Genomic DNA, 17,927 nt, shown 5'->3' on the forward strand with positions numbered 1-17,927 from the left:
CCTTGCAGTCCAAGGGACTCTCAAGAGTCTTCTCCAACATCACAGTTCAAAGGCGTCAATTCTTCGGTGCTCAGCTTTCTTTATAGTCCAATTCCCACATTCATACATGACTACTGGAGAAACCATAGCTTTGACTAGATAGACCTTTGTTGGCAAAGTAATGTCTCTGCTTTCTAATATGCTGTTTAGGCTGGTCATAGCTTTTCTTCCAAGGATTAAGTGTCTTTTACTTTCATGGCTGCAGTCACCATCTGCAGTGACTTTGGAGCCCAGAAAAATAAAGTTCATCACTGTTTCCATTGTTTCCCCATCTATTTGCCATTAAGTGATGGGACCGGGTGCCATGATCTTAGTTTTCTGAATGTTGAGCTTCAAGCCAACTTTTCACTCTCCTCTTTCACTTTCATCAAGAGGCTCTTTAGTTCTTCTTTGCTTTCTGCCATAAGGACAGTGTCATCTGTGTATCTGAGGTTATTGATATTTCTCCCAGCAATCTTGATTCCAGGCTGTGCTTCATCCAGCCCTGCATTTTGCATGATGTACTCTGCATAGAAGTTAAATAAGCAGGGTGACAATATACAGCCTTGACATATGACTTTCCCGATTTTGAATTAGTCTGTTGTTCCATGTCCAGTTCTAGCTGTTGCTTCCTCACCTGCGTACAGATTTCTCAGGAGGCAGGTCAGGTGGTTTAGTATTCCTTCCTATCTCTTTAAGAATTTTCTACAGTTTGCTGTGATCTACACAGTCAAAGGTTTTAGCATAGTCAATAAAGCAGAAGTAGATGTTTTTCTGGAACTCTCTTGCTTTTTCGATGATCCAATGGATGTTAGCAATTTGATATCTGGTTCCTCCACCTTTTCTAAATCCAGCTTGAACATCTGGAAGTTCACGGTTCATGTACTATTGAAGGCTGACTTGGAGAATTTTGAGCATTACTTTGCTAGCATTATTTTTGAGCACTACTTTGTATGAGATGAGCAATTGTGTGGTACTTTGAACATTCTTTGGCATTGCCTTTCTTTGGGACTGGAATGAAAACTGACCTTTTCTAGTCCTGTGGCCACTGCTGAGTTTTCCAAATTTGCTGGCATACTGAGTGTAGCACTTTCACAGCATCATCTTTTATGATTTGAAATAGCTCAACTGGAATTCCATCACCTCCACTAGCTTTGCTCATAGTGATGCTTTCTAAGGCCCACTTGACTTCACATTCCAGGATGTCTGGTGCTGGGTGAATGATCACACCACTGTGGTTATCTGGGTCATAAAGATCTTTTTTGTACAGTTCTGTGTATTCTTCTTAATATCTTCTGCTTCTATTAGGTCCATACCATTTCTGTCCTTTATCAAGCCCATTTTTGCATAAAATATTCCCTTGGTATCTCTAATTTTCTTGAAGAGATCTCTAGTCTTTCCCATTCTGTTGTTTTCCTCTATTTCTTTGCATTGATCACTGAGGAAGGCTTTCTTATCTCTCCCTCCTTTTCTTTGGAACTCTTCACTCAGATGGGTATATCTTTCCTTTTCTCCTTTGCCTTTCGCTTCTCTTCTTTTCTAAGCTACTTATAAGGCCTCCTCAGACAACCATTTTGCCTTTTTGCACTTCTTTTCTTAGGGATGGTCTTGATCCCTGCCTCCTGTACAATGTCATGAACCTCCGTCCATAATTCTTCAGTCAGTCTGTCTATCAGATCTAGTCCCTTGAATCTATTTGTCACTTTCACTGTATAATCATAAGGGATTTGATTTAGGTCGTATAGTGGATGTGACCTAAATGCTGACGAGTCAAGAAAAGTGAGGACTGAGGAATGAGGATTGGATTTGGAAGGTGGGGGTCATTGGTGATCTTATTAAGAACAATTTTAATAAGGGGTGGAAGGGGCTCAAGAAAAAACAGGAGAAGATAAATACACAAGATTTTTGAGGAATTTTGTTGTAAAGATGAGCCGAAAAATGATGCAGTAGCATTGAGGGGAAGTACAAAGAGTTCTAACTACGAATGGGGATGGAAGAGTGTATTTGTACATTAATGGGAGTAATCCAACAGAAAGCAAAAAGTCAATAATGTGGGAGAGAAAGGGGCTATCTCTACAGGAAAATCATCCTTGCTGAGAGGTGCTGAGAGGGGGTGGCATTAATGAGCAACAATGCAGTTCATCCACTGTATCAAAGAAATGTATCTGGTGCAGAATGTGAAAGAGCAAAGACAGAACAGAGATCTGAAAATATGAGAGCAGTAGAACCCTTAGGATTTAACAATGATTTGCATGCAAAAGCTGAAGGAGAAAAAGGAGTCAAATCTCCAGTCCAAATAACACACTGACCACTTGAACTGGACTCCCAGCAACAGGCCCACGGCAGGCTGTGCCAGTATTTAAGAGTGCTGCAAAATCCGCTCTTACTTTTCCAGGAGCACTGGGGGTCGAGACATCATGGTGATTCTCCTCCAATACCACACCATAATGATGAAGATGCTGGGTGTAAGGAAGGTCTTCATGGCAAACCACACCTTGGTGAAGCCTCCATTTTGGTGAATTCCCTAGATAGAGACCAATCATAATTTTGAAGGTCAATATATCTTGGTGTTATTTTCTACCAGCAGATGCATTTTGAAGAGCAGTAAGTGGAGATCTTTATTGCTGAACTTCCAAGATCAAGAGCTTTAACATTCATAGCAGGTAACGTCCTCACACTCCCCTCAACCCCTCCTTAGGCACTGTATAAAACTGAATCAAAAAGCATGAAGACAGCCTCACTCTATCCTAAGGGAATGATTAGGAACATGATCAAAGATTTTTCTCCAAGGTTTTCATTGAAAAATTGGAGCTATCTTAGATGTCCCAAATGATGGCCCTGGTATAATGTGTTAAGGTGAACACATACTGTGGAAAGCTAAACAGTACCGCAAAGTATATTTATATTTATAATATACCACTAAATTTAAACAAGCAAAGGATGGAAGGGTCAGTTGAATATGATCCCCCCCTGTTTTTAAGAGCAGGGTTGAGCTCAGGCTCAGTCGTGTCTCTTTGTGACCCCATGGACTGTAGCCCACTGGGCTTTTCTGTCCATGGAATTTTCCAGGCAAGAATACTGCAGTGGGTTGCCATTTCCTTCTCTAGAAGGGAACAATTTTAAATATATTCATATTTTAAATATATTCATATTCACACACACACACACATAGAAAAAATCGAGAAGGAGATAATAGCAAAACCTCGAAATGGTTATTTTTCAAGATGGTAGGATATTACAGACAACTTTCATGTTCTACTATGTGTTTATTTGTGCTTCTAATTTTCTACAATAAATATGCAGCTGATTTTTAGATTAAAAAAGAAAACTAAATTAGGTTTAAAAAATCTACTCCACATTCTACTTTTTTCCCCTACTAAAGAGAGAAAATGGTAAGAACCTACATCACAACTGTGATCAATCAGATTCACTTACCACCAGCCGAATATCCTTTATCTCTCCAATCCCAACGTTGATTTTCTTCTTCTCATTCACAGGCAGCCGGATATTTAGAAGGTAATACTTATGAGCCACGGACCCAATTTCCATGAAAGGAAGGACATCACATTCATAGTAACGGCCCTCATGTTCTAGTGTCTGGAAGAAGAGTAGAGGGTTTGAGGCAAGGTCACCATTTCCAACAAACTGTGTCTGAACTGTCTTGCCTTTGACTCATATCACCAATTCTAAAAAGCTAAGGCTTAAATGTATACTTCAGAGGTACACATAATAGGGTACATGGGTTTATATAAGTTGCCACCCTCCCTCCCCAAAATAAACCCAGCCACATTTGAGGTGGGACCAGAAATCTCAGGTAATGAGCAGGGATTTCTTCTATTTCAACACCTTTCTCAGCTCTTCAATCCTTATTACAGCCTCACATCAGACTAGCCTGGTCTATAAGGGCTATAAGAACTTTTAATTTGCAGCGTACTATCAGATACTCTATAGCTTTGTGGAATAGTCAACTCCTTAAATGTTCAGGAGGAAGTCCTTGCTAATGTTCATCACATTCTTATATCATGATCACTTATTTACTTAGTTTTGGCCTGTAGGATATGCTACAAGAAGCAGGAAATACCTACTTTTTACTGAACAAAAAAAATAGAAGAAGCAATTCAAGGAGCCTTGGAATTTGGGGAAGATACAAAGGGATGAGGGGAATAATGAGATTAGATTGATAGAGATGACCACTTGGAATTTTCTGCCTTTAAATCTTTCTAACTGCCCAAGAGTCAAAATGGCAAAAGGGAGCAGAAATTAAATAAACATTTAGCACAGTTTCTAGGAAGTCCTTTTTACATTTTAAAGCTGGCTTAAAACTCAATATTAAAAAATCTAAGATCATGGCATCAGTCCTATCACTTCATGGCAAATAGAAGGGGAAAAGGTGGAAGCTGTGACAGACTTCTTCTTCTCGGGCTCTAAAATCACTGTGGATGGTGACTGCAGCCATGAAATTAGAAGACGATTGCTTCTGTGCAGGAAAGTCATGACAAACCTAGACAGTGTGTTAAAAAGCAAAGATATCATTTTGCTGACAAAAATCTGTATAGTCAAGGATACAGACTTTCCAGTAGTCATGTATAGATGTGAGAGTTGGACCATAAAGAAGGCAGAGCACCGAAAAACTGTGTTGCTGGAGAAGACTCTCGAGAATCCCTTGGACTGCAAGAAGATCAAACCAGTCAATCTTAAAGGAAATCAACCCTGAATATTCACTGGGAGGACTGATGCTGAAGCTGAAGCTCCAATACTTTGGCCACCTGATGCGAACAGTTGACTCACTGGAAAAGTCCCTGATGCTGGGAAAAATTGAAGGCAGAAGGAGAAGAGGGAGACAGAGGATGAGATGGTTGGATGGCATCACCGATTCAGTGGACATGAACTTGGGCAAACTCTGGGAGATGGCGAGGGACAGGGAAGCCTGCCGTGCTCCAGTCCATGGGGTCGCAAAGAGTTGGACACAACTTGGCAACTGAACAACAACAGTTAGGAAGGCCTCCTGGACTTCCTGCCAAGCAATTTAAGAGGTATCAGCCAGTACATGGCAGTGGGAGACTGATGAGTAGGGGCACAGATTGCTTTTGAAAATGAAATTCTATTCCAACTCCACAGGACACAGGCTTTGTGGCCTAGCTGAGGGGTGGGGGAAGCTCTCAAGTATGGGCATGGAGAAGCAGGAGCTTCAGCAACTGAGGACTCTTTCCCAATGAACCAGACAACTGTGTCTTCATGCTGGGTTTGTATTCCAGATTTAATGTCTGCCTGGTACCTTCTGACGAAGTGATGGAGGGATGGATTTTGGTATTCCTAAGCTTGAATTCTCAGGGCCTCCAAAAGTTTTTGTAAATCTTCAGAGCAGAAAGTCCAGAGGAGAAAGGAAGATAACAAGGAGCTTGTTCCTTCTGTGATCTTGGGGGTGGGGGTGGGGGAGCAGTTTACTAGACAGTCAGAGCTTAAGAGTGCAATAAACAGACCTTCGTACAGGGAGAGAAGACACAAATGACAAAAACGGAGGCAGAGCAGGTACAGATCTGGCTTACGTGCTTCCACTCTTTCCTTTTCTACTTATGGTAGACATCATTGATCAATCATGATCATTTTTCATTTTCTAAGGTCTTAAGGGCTCTTATCAGAATGACCAGTTGATTAGACATGGCATTTGAAGTTTTAAAAATTCTTCTGTAGAAAGAATCCTTCTTTTCCAAACCTCAGCTGCAAGTTGGATAACTCTTCCTGTATAGATCTTTCTCTCCCCTCTGCTCCCTTCTCTTCTACTTATAAATCAAGGCAGGAAGGACTCTGCAAAATTGCTGAAAATACAGTATAGGCTCTAACTCAGCCTCAGATGAAGCTGAACTAAGGAGGCTGATTACCTGCTCTTGTAACAGCAAAAAGTGGATATTCTGATGTGTTTCCAATAAGCTTATTTACAGAAATTGAGAGTTTGAAGGCAACAAAACTTATTTAGTCTAATGCCACTGCCTTCATTACGTGTCTCACCCAAGGTCCCAAAAGTCGTGGCAGAATTTGGTTGAGGACATGAGTCTTCCAAGTCCAGCCTCCAGCTCTGATAGGGAGGAGGACACGTGAATGCAGCAGAAAGAAAGGAATGCTGTGGCCTTGGACACGCCTGAAGGTAGGCGTTGTGCTATGGTAAGGGGGGCACTGAACTTCAAGCCAAGAGGTTCAAATTCTAGTCCTGACCTCACCTCTTACGGGGTACCTGGGGAAGGTCACCCACCTCACTTGGTCTTACTTTCTTTCTAAGTAAAGCGTGCATGCATACTTTGTCGCTCAGTCATAGCCAACTCTTTGCAATTCCGTGGATTGTAGCCCACCAGGCTCCTCTCTCCATGGGATTCTCCAGGCAAGAATACTGGAGTAGCTATTCCCTTCTCCAAGGGATCTTCCTGACCCAGGGATCAAATCTGGGTTTCCTGTTTTGCAGGCAGATTCTTTACCATCTGAGCCACCAGGGAAGCCCTCTAAGTAAAGCAAGAAGGTTATTTATGTGATCTCTTGAGTTCCTTCTAATGCCCCTTCATGGATCTCCCGCTCCCTTGTCTTCCACTCCCCTGTCTCAAAATAGAGGGTAACGCCACCGCATGAGACAAATTGACTTAAATCCAGCAGATCAGAGACACACACAGGGTCCTGGGATCCTGGCCTGTCCTACCTGTCTCAGACAAATTCACCATATCCTGCTGGGGACTTTTCTTTATGCACTGAGGTTCTGACTCTGCCAGTATTTAGGGCATTTAGAAAAAAAGATTTCCTGCTCTCTCTCCCTCCTTTTCCTTTCCCCAGCCCCCTCAGCCCTCCCCTAAATCCAGCATGAGACTGGCTAATTAGGACAAATTACAGCAGGTGGCAACTTGACTTTTTTTTTTTAAACTTCACAATCCACCAGGGACTAAAAAGCTTTAAAGCAATTTCTCATTTAATCTTCAGACTCAAGTCTAAATTTCACTGCAATCAAAAAGCATAGATTTGATGATTCATTTCCTTCACACTTTTCAAGGTTTAGTATCTTTCTTGAAAGGGATCAACACATCCTAAAGATAATTAAGCAACTGTCATTAAGAAGCAGTTGCAGGCTTCTTAACAACCTCCCCTGACTCTGCTTCTCAGTGCCCTCTAAGAGTTTAAGTAAGGTGAGAAATGACTTTTCCCTTTTTCTGAGAATGAAATTCCATATCCAAAAGCTTTATATCCTTTAGCTTTAGACATCCAACCAGTCTTACCCTTGAATGATGCAATCAACTTGCAGCAACAGTTAGAAAGGTTTTAATTAATTTCCTCCACTGCATACAAAGATCTAGAAATATTACATCTCTCTCTTCTGCTACCTCCAGTTCCTCTCTACCATTCCTTTTCACCTATAGATTACCCCCAAGGGCCTACTCAAAACAATCCTGGATGAATTTGGGGTGGGGGGAACCCTACATTTGATCATTAAGGAAAGGATCTACTGAAGTAACTTTCAAACTTTATCAAGCGTAAGAGAAGGAATTGAAATCCTGTTAAAACACAGGTTCCTTGATCTGAACATGCTGAAATTTTGATTCTTGTGTTTGGAGTGTGACCTGAAAATCTGAATTTCCTACAAGCTACCAGGTGATGCTGATGCTGTTAATTCTTAGGCTACACTTTCTGTAGCTCTGGTCTAGGAACCCTAGAGAAAGAGAGACTTAACAAATACCAGGTGCCCCAAAAGATGCTTATGTGTCGGGTACATGGTTGGCCCATGAGAGTTTTAGTTAATATGTTTTGTCCTGGTGACCCATCTGGTGAAACATGTCCCAGACTAGATTCAAGTGGTAAGATTTGTTCTGTTATCTAGTCCTTACAGAGATTCCACAGGCAGGTATTAATTATTATTTCATTTGGCAAAAGAGAAACTGAAGCTTGAGCAGATAAAGCAAGCTAGCCTGAGGGAATGCAGTCAGTAAATGAAACGGTCTGGAACTGAAGCCAAGTATTTGTTGTTTACTGTTTATTCACTTGGTCATGTCCAACTCTTTTGGAACCTCATGGACTGTAGCCTGCCAGGCTCCTTGATCCATGGGACTTCCCAGGCAAGAATACTGGAGTGGGTTGCCATTTCCTTTTTCAGGAGATCTTCCTGACCTAGGGATTGAACCCACATCTCCTGCATTACAGGCAGATTCTTTACCACTGAGCCACCGGGGAATGTTTTGCTCCAAATCCAGGCCTTTAACCAATGGTAATGAACCTGCACAGCCCCATTTTAGTCCTCTTCAGGGCAGGATGGGGGCATGGTTCTCAGAGGCTTCAACCTGTCATCCTTACCATTCCACAGGAAAACCCAACTTTGCAGTTATAAGCAAAAGTGAAGAACTAAGTCGATCAACAGAGCAGGTACTACAAAGTAGCCAAATTCTTCAGCAGCAAATGACCTGAAGATGTCAAGTGATAAACGACATAATCAGGAATGTGCTTCAGTGCAGTTTGGCCTCTCCTCCATTTCATGCAAAGAAAACAAGATTATTTCTGTCCATGAAGAAATGGACATCAGAGGGCACCGAGCTGGTGGTGCTCCCTGTCAACACTCTAGAGGAACATGAATAACCATGAGTAACAGTAACGACGGCTCCATTTCAACTTCAGAGACTTTGGCAGGTGGGGGAGGGTGAGTGGGACAGAATCTTGAGGAGGCATGTTTGAGGGCAGCACTTGGCACTGGAAAAGGGCACCCAGTAATTCTGATTTGGTCCTTATACAGTCAAATCCCACTGTCCTCTGAGGGTCCCTGAGTCCATCCCTATACTTTAATTCCTCAAGATTCTGAGGCCTTTGTCCAAGAGCAAGTGTCTCGCTACACTCAGTGCAAGATAGGGACATTCTTCCCTCCTGGTGGTTAAACAGATCTTCCTGGAAGAACCAAAGAAAGAAGAGTCCTACAGATGTGCAAAAAGACTGAGAGGTCACAAAGGAAACCGGATTCCTCCCTCAGGCCCTTCTTTTTGTCTATGATGTTTGTTCCCTGGGAGATTGTTAGTCCTCACACCCGCACACTGATTTTGGCAACAGAGATGCCTAAGAAACAGAGAGCAGACACACTCATTGATCCAACGTGAACAGATTTACCCACCTAAAATTAACTAAGCAACATTCTTCACTTTTAGCTAATTAACAAAAGGACAAAGAGCTTATTTTTATGGAGGTATTTTAGAGAAACAACTAAATCACTTCAAACAAACATTCCTTCTTCTGTTCTTTGCTCCTTTTCAGGGACATGAAAAATCTAAATTGTCCTTTTCTAGGACAAAGGATGGTGACTACTAATCTTTGTGGGTCATGTCTGCTTAGGAACAAGGAATCTTTCTGAGCAAATGTTCCCACATACCTGGAAACCAAATAAAAACCCCATCAACTAGGACATCAAGGTACCCTACCTTGGGGGAGGTGAAGGTACATTTGAGTTTCCGGGGCACTCTCTCATGGGCCATTTCAGTCCACTCAGCAAACATATCATCACGGTAAGCCAGAGAAACATCCATGGAAACTTCTGCATTTTCTCCTGCAAGAGAAAGGATGCACAATTCAGAAATGGCTTCTGGAAAGATACTTTGAAAACAGTTTAAAAACTCTTATAGGCTCCACCATGGAAACCAACAAGACAAAAGAGATATATCAGTTCCTATCAAGCACCAAACCCAACTTTCCAAATCTGAACACTTAAAAGTCACAGGATAAATGTCTGGGCTGGATGCTGGGTCCCCTTCCATAACCAACTGCTCTTCTAAGGAGTCAAAGAGCTCCCACTGAAATTCCTCCAGAGACGGCGGTCTCATTCTCTCTGAGGCAGTTCTGAATGGTCAGGTTCTGACTCAACATGTATCCTCCTTAACTTATACCACTGGTCTTACATCTCCCCACATAAGTCCCATGGCACATGAGGTCATTTTCCCACAAAAGTGCCTTAGTACTTGAAACCTACAACTCATCTGCCCTCTCCTCTCTGATCAAAATGACCAAGATCTTTCACCACCTCTCAGATAAATGACAAGTACCTTGGGTGCTTTCTTCAGGAACACTCTAGTCTGAAAGATCCTTTCTAAAATTCCCCCAAGAAGTTCTCAAATGCAGGCTCTCCTGCTTCTCTAAAACTCAAAACCCTTTCTTCAGAGTGTGGACAAAGTTAATTTAAGATGTGAAGGGTTTCTCTAAATTTAAGACTTATACACAGACAGGAATATTAAAATAAGTTCATAATTATACAAATGAACATTCACATATACTTTTGTATCAATAAGAACCATGATTGGGTTTAACTCATCACAGAGCTCATTAAAGAGATTCGTTTGATAAAAATTGCATCTATCCATTTGGTCTGTTTTATACTCTGTTGAGCAAGTTTCAGAATAGAGGAGTCTTAATGGGGGAAAAAAGCACAACTACATTTCTAAAATGACCATGGTGAGCCAGCTCCCACTGGGGTTATGAGACTGGGCTAAGTTCTGGGCTTTGGAACCTCAACACCAGGTCACAAGGGAAACAGGTAAGAATAGTGCTGTCTAGAAAACTGGGGCTTTACTATCTACTGACCCAGTGTGGCTTGAAGACAATTTGACAGTGCAGTAAATTCCTAGTTCTCTGAGGAAATCTAGGAAGAGAAAGAAATAATACAGGAAAGACGGGATTTGAGGTCATTCTGATATAGACAAAACTCTCGATGAACATCAGTGCCCACTTTTTTATTAGGGCTTCCCTGGTGGCTCAGAGGTTAAAGCGTCTGCCTGCAATGCGGGAGACCTGGGTTCGATCCCTGGGGCGGGAAGATCCCCTGGAGAAGGAAATGGCAACCCACTCCAGTATTCTTGCCTGGAGAATCCCATGGATGGAGGAGCCTGGTGGGCTACATCCATGAACTATCAGAGAAAAAGTTAAAAAAAAAAAATTCCACTTCAAATGATATCAAAAAGAGTAAAAAACCTAGGAATAAACTTAACCAATAAGGTAAAATACCTGTACTCTGCAAACTATGAAATACTGACGCAGGAAACTGAAGATGATACAACGAAATGGAAAGTTAAATGGCCATGTTACCCAAAGCTATCTACAGATGGAATGCTGCTGCTGCTGCTGCTGCTGCTAAGTCACTTCAGTCGTGTCCGACTCTGTGTGACCCCATAAGACGGAAGCCCACCAGGCTCCCCCGTCCCTGGGATTCTCCAGGCAAGAACACTGGAGTGGGTCGCCATTTCCTTCTCCAATGTGTGAAAGTGAAAAGTGAAAGTGAAGTTCCTCAGTAGTGTCTGACCCTTAGCGACCCCACGGACTGCAGCCTACCACCCTGAATTTACTAATTAAGAAATGAGAAACCAGAATTATAAAGGTGGCATAGAAATACAAGAAACTATTCTTAAGTAATCTTTTAAAACTTTGAACAGAGTTACAGATTTTGCCATTTGTTATAAACTGGTATATGTAACTTAACCAGAACCATGAGAAAGTTGGTATTGTGTGAATTCTGAGGCACTTTCAACATGTAGGAGTGATGTGGACTTTCTTGAGTTTTACACATTCATAAGTGAATGGTCTGTATCTCGTGCCTTTGTTGGTTTTCTGTGAGCTGTCGTTTCTGGGAAGTGAGCAGCTCTCATTCCTGTAACTCTTGTAACCCAGTCATTCGTGTGCCTCCTTCATGAGGATTCACAGTGCGGCTGTGGTGCTGTTATCCCTCTGATAGGAACTCTGACTCAGTGTAAAGCCCCAAAGGTCTGTTACTTATTTTTATTTTATATTGTACTATATTTTATTTACAGTGCTATGTTTGTTTCAGGTCTATAGCAAAGTGATACAGTCATATATATATATGAATTAACAACAGCAGTTCCTGTCTTTTGATGGGGAGCTTGTGGTTTATAACATAAATGGCATTATTTTGAGAGAGGGATAACTTAGGTATGGCATTGGGTTTTTTTTTTTTTTTTTCTTTTTGCAGCTTGCTGCTGCTGCTAAGTCACTTCAGTCGTGTCCAACTCTGTGTGACCCCACTGATGGCAGCCCACCAGGCTCCCCCGTCCCTGGGATTCTCCAGGCAAGAATACTGGAGTGGGTTGCCATTGCCTTCTCCGTTTTGCAGCTTGAGGCAGTTGTAAAATAACTTAATGTAGCTTTTTGCAACTGAGAGTCCCTTGTACTGCAAGGAGATCCAACCAGTCCATTCTAAAGGAGATCAATCCTGGGTGTTCATTGGAAGGACTGATGCTAAAGCTGAAACTCCAATACTTTGGCCACCTCATGCGACGAGTTGACTCACTGGAAAAGACTCTGATGCTGGGAAAGGTTGGGGGCGGGAGGAGAAGGGGACGACAGAGAATGAGATGGCTGGATGGCATCACCGACTCTGTGGACATGAGTTTGAGTGAACTCTGGGAGTTGGTGATGGACGGGGAGGCCTGGCGTGCTGTGATTCATGGGGTTGCAGAGAGTCGGAAACGACTGAGCGACTGAACTGAACTGATTCTATAGTATTTTTTTCATTTGGTGAAATTTTAACTGTTAATGTTTATGGCATTGTACTTTGTACCATTTATTAAATAAAAATTTAAAAAAAAACAGGAAATGAAAATAAAAGCCATTAAATCACAAGGGGGGAAATCGGTAGTGACAAGAGCAGATCAGAGATTGCAACAATTTTTTTGAAGATGAAAACCAGATGAAGTAGGATTTCCTGGCAGCCACAAAGATGAGCACAGCTGAAACTCCACAGAAGGGATATTTTGGAAAAGTGAGCCAATATGTCCAATAGACCCCCAAACCACTCAGAACTGGAAAGTATCGGGTGTTGCAGAAGACAGGAAAGGCAAATGCTGACAACAGAGAAGTGAGGACAAAGTCTATACACAGAATCACTGGAACCCCAGTTCTCATCCATCTTCTCAGCTTCACACAGTCCAGGAGGAGACTCTGGATTTGAGGACACCAGGCTGTGCAGAGACTCAGGGCTGAGAATGCAGAATGATGAGTCTGTATAAGAAACTGTGGGATGCCTGGCTTGGCAGAAGCAATACTCAGAGTTTGCATATCCTCTTGGTTAGGAGCCAGAATGACTACAACTGCTCCTTGCTTGACAGCTTTAGTGGTCCAAAGAAAGAACTGGCCAGAGCTTCCATCTGTGAGTCGAGCATTAGGCACCAAGTTACCTCCTTTTCACTTCTAACCCTGGGATTAGGAATTGGGACTGTCAACTCTGTTGAAAAGGCATTTCCACAGAACTCAATAGTATAAATATGAAAGGTATAAAGGACATTATCAGTTCTTATGTTGAGCTCCATGGAGGGCCAGGGTTCAGGGCAGCGCTGGCCTTAGATACAACACAGCAGGAGAGGTCCTGAATCTTGGCCCCACACTTTTAAAGGGCCCTTCTCTAGGCCTTCCAATGAAGGGGGACATGGGTTTGATCCCTTGTCAGGGAACTAAGATTCCACGTGCTGCAGGGCAACTAAGCCCACGTGCTGCAGGGCAACTAAGCCCACACGCAGCAACTCGAGAGTCACGTGGCACAACTAGAGAAGCCTGCAGCGGCAACTACTGAACCCATGCACTGCAGCGAGAGAGAAGCCCACACGCTGCAGTCAAGGGCACGCACACCACAGTGAAGGCCCAGCGCAACGAAAATAAATGAATGAATCAAAGTCGCTCAGTCGTGTCTGACTCTTTACGACCCCATGGACTGTAGCCCACTGGGCTCCTCTGTCCATGGGGATTCTCCAGGCAAGAATACTGGAGTGGGTTGCCATGCCCTCCTCCAGGGGATCTTCCCAACCCAGGGATCGAACCCAAGTCTCCTGCATTGCAGGCAAATTCTTTACCTTCTGAGCCACCAGGGAAGCCCAGTGTAAATAAATAAATAATAAATAAATAAAGGGTCCCACTCTGTCCACCCTTTCACAGCTGTTCACTTCTTCTCCAGATGAGACGACCCTGAAGTGAAAGGGACATGCTCACCAAGAGCCTAACCTCTCCCCCAGTTTATAGAACGTGGCCCAGGAACTCAGGAATCCAGAATACATACTCAGACAACTCTGAGCCTATTTCCACCTCCTGGGGAGGAGGACAACTTCCCCAGATCTGGTCTCCCAAAGGGAACTACACAACCACTTGTGCACCTTTGGGCTCACGAGTGATCAAAGGGCTGCTGTTTTTGAGGACATGGACAGAGTGAGCTTGGAGGGTGCAGTGTCCACACATAACTTTGTGTGGGATGGAGTCAGGGATGGAAAGAAAAGACATTGAAATGCCCACACTCTCTGGTTCATCCCATTTTTGGACACAGAAGTCCAAGGAGTCCAAGAATCCTAAATTCAAACCCAGACTTCCAGTTCATCATGAAGGTAGATTAGTTACATTTGGGTGATAGGGCTTATTTGGCTTAACAATTTGTTGGTGTGATTTATTACTTTAAAATACGTAGACATATGGCAGCCATGCCTTCATAAGTACTCTTGCCCTGAGCCCCACAAATGTTAGGGGTGGGCCTTACAGAGCAGGTGCCTCAGGGAGAGAAAGGGCCAGACACACTTGCCTCCTGGCCTTCTTCCTATTTCAAGAGTTATTGCTACCTGTTGGGAATCTCCAAACTGTTTTAAAATACGCTGTTAAAAACAAAAATTTTAAAGACTGTTTTCATGTACAATTACTCTCTATTAGGCCCTCATGACTTCCGTGCTTTCATTTAAATGACCTCACTAAACAACTCTGTAAAGTGGGCATGGCTATTTCCTTTTGATTAGTAAGTAAACCGAGGCCCTCAGATATGAAGTGACTTGCCTGAAGTTGTATTGTTGTTGGTAATATGAGAACAAAAACTATTTTGAAACCTTCTTAAAAGACAACCATCTTTTTTGTATTGCTTAAAGAAAACTGGGTAACTTGTGATGAAAGAAGCCCCTCAAATGAGTCATAAAATATGAACAGGTACATCTTTAATAAAAACAAGGCTCCATGAGAACACTGTACTCTTTTATCCTCACACCTATTCTATGAGGAAGAAGTCAGTTAGAAAAACTGCCCAAGAATACATGCTAGTAAGGGTAGAGCTGGGCCTTACACCTTAGTTTGGTTCCCCCACACCCAACCACCCTCTACTATCTTGGTTGGCAGAAACAGAATTTGAAAGAAACCTAATAGTTGAATCAAGCACACTGCATGCAGAGGTCACTTAACTGACCAAACACAACTTTCTAGGGCAGAGAAGCATGCAGTGCTCCCAGGCGACCACTAGGAGCATGGCTGCAAGTCTCTAATCTGAGCACTGAGGCGAGGAACTGCCAGAACCGACAGAGCACTGCTTCAGAAAACCGACTGCAGAAGTGGGACCCACCCTGCCTGGAGCGGGGAGCCCAGGGACGCCTGTGTTCCAATCGTGGGTCTGGCCCTAACTTGGTGTGTGATCAGGGACAGGATAGCCCTATGTATGCGGGCAGCTGCTTTCAACTCCAACCCTCAAGAGACAGTACAGGTTATCTTTCCAGACCTGCTGCTTCAAGAGAAGCCAGATTCAGATGGTTATGCTGCTGCTACTAAGTCGCTTCAGTCGTGTCTGACTCCGTGGGACCCCATAGACGGCAGCCCACCAGGCTCCTCTGTCCCTGGGATTCTCCAGGCAAGAACACTGGAGTGGGTTGCCATTTCCTTCTCCTCAAATGGTTATACAGCTCTCAATTTTTGAATATCAATAACCAACTCACTAAAAACAAAACGAATGGCCTTCCCTGGTAGTCTAGCAGTTAAGAATTTGCCTTGTCATGCAGGGGATGCAGTTTTAATCCCTAGTTGGGGAACTAAGATTCCACATGCAGTGAAGCAACTAAGGCTGCTAGCTGCAACTAGAGAGCCTGCATGGTCTGGAACCCATGTTCTACAACTAGAGAGTCCACGCACAACAACAAAAGATCCTGCGTGATGCAACGAAGATCTCACGTGCCACATCTAAGACTCAATGCAGCCAAATACATCAAAATCAATATCTTAAAAAAAAAAAAAACACCAAAAGGAAACAAAATCTCTGCGCAGGTCAGCTAAGAAAATATTCTTTGGGGTAAAGGGAGACATTTTACATACTGCCCCACACCACTATTCCTTTTCTTCCCATTTTACCACCAAGTGAAGTTCTTTTTAAACTTTTCTATTTTGTTCATGAAATTTACCACAGGCTCTGCTTAATCCTCATGGATCACCTCCCTACTTTCTGTGCTGTCTGGGGCAGATGTTCATTCCTATTCATAAGGCTGCTGCTGCTGCTAAGTCACTTCAGTCGTGTCCGACTCTGTGTGACCCCATAGACGGAAGCCCACCAGGCTCCCCCGTCCCTGGGATTCTCCAGGCAAGAACACTGGAGTGGGTTGCCATTTCCTTCTCCAATGTGTGAAAGTGAAAAGAGAAACTGAAGTCGCTCAGTCGTGTCCGACCCTTAGCGACCCCAGGGACTGCAGCCCACCAGGCTCCTCCATCCATGGGATTTTCTAGGCAATAGTACTGGAGTGGCTTGCCATTGCCTTCTCATAAGGCAGAGAAGCCAAAACTCAGCTTCCCCTAGAAACATCAGACTCAAGCTTCTAGAGCTTCATGGCCTGTGGTTCTTATACAGGGAGAATGGCCAGTTCAAGTGACCTGCTAGCCTCCCCTCACAGGACTCTGTGATCCACCCCCACCCATGGAAACTCATAGTTTCCTCACCCTGTTGGAATAGGACTTGCCTCCTAGGACACTGGGGCTTCCCAGGTGGTGCTAGTAGTAAAGAACCCACTTGCTAACATGGGAGACACAAGAGACATGGTTTCCATCCCTAGCTTGGGAAGATCCCTTGGAGGAGGGCACAACAATCCATTCCAGCATTCTTGCCCGAAGAATCCCATGGACAAAGAAGCCTGGATGGCTATAGTCCATAGAGTCGCACAGAGTCGTACATGACTGAAGCAACTGAGCACACACCTAGGATTTTGTGATCTTTAAATCAGTTACTACACGAAAAATTCTTAGATCAGTGTTGAAAGCATGACAGGTTTAGCTATTGTTTTTATAATTTCATAAGGGATATGAAAGTATATATGAAAGTCTCAAATCCACTTTAATTCAAAATAGTTACCGGGTTTCAGAGACATGAACCTCCCACTATGAACCCATATCTAAACCTGGAGCACAAAACTCAGAAGGAAAACACTGGGCAGAGGAACCCAGCAAAGCTGTGAAGTCAGACACCAGAATCACTTTCTCTTCTGTCTCCAATGGATTCGGAAACAAAGCTCAGCTTTAATGACTATGTTGCAGGTAATAAAACACTGGTCTCATGACTTCTGCGGTACTGTTTGGGCAATACTCCCCTCCCCCACCTCCACAGAGAGAATGAAAGTGAAGCATTCAATTTGAACTCCTTGGGAGAATGGCAGGAAGGCCAAGACTACCTCTGGCTCCCGGAGAACCTTCTTTATAAGACAAGAATGCTGGTTACACCAGTTCTATGGGGTGAAGCTATAAAGTATCAGCATAGGGCATTTATAGATTTGAGATGCATGGCTTTCCACACCTAAATGAGACCAGCAGCTTTGTTGTCCTGTGGGCTGTCTGAGCCTCGCATTTCTCAAATGACTTTGGAGCTAAATTTTGTTTGCACGGAAAATCCATGCTGAATACTGGGAAGGGAGGTGTGGAAAGGCACCGCTGGGATTTCCATCCTGTTATGGAAGCAGTGCTCTGACATGAGGAACCTGCACTGCAGGGCTCTGTGGGAGCAGACCCAGACTGAGTACCGTTACAGGCAGAAAGATCTGTGCCTGCCCACACTGGGACACACAGACCAAGCATATCCTTAAGAAGCGTTTAGCTCTGCATGAGTTAAACCATCCTGCCCTTCATGGGAAAAGTGTTTGCCA

At 43.4% G+C, this 17,927-nt stretch overlaps 1 protein-coding gene across 2 annotated transcripts in view; it reads right to left on the reverse strand.

The window, feature by feature from the left end:
• WLS (Wnt ligand secretion mediator) overlaps window positions 1–17,927 on the reverse strand; it is a 116,782-nt gene that overhangs the window by 35,407 nt on the left and 63,448 nt on the right. For both annotated transcript variants that reach the window (XM_088835386.1, XM_055401788.2), the window contains exons 3-5: window positions 9,444–9,568; window positions 3,454–3,615; window positions 2,406–2,542 (exon numbers count right to left, since the gene is read on the reverse strand). In XM_088835386.1, the coding sequence (XP_088691512.1) occupies window positions 2,406–2,542; window positions 3,454–3,615; window positions 9,444–9,568 (424 nt within the window). The remainder of the gene's footprint in view (window positions 1–2,405; window positions 2,543–3,453; window positions 3,616–9,443; window positions 9,569–17,927) is intronic.

This window comes from Moschus berezovskii, chromosome 4 (genome assembly GCF_049115385.1).
Source record: "Moschus berezovskii isolate FMDL1 chromosome 4, NW_MosBer_1.0, whole genome shotgun sequence".
Lineage (NCBI taxonomy): Eukaryota > Metazoa > Chordata > Mammalia > Artiodactyla > Moschidae > Moschus > Moschus berezovskii.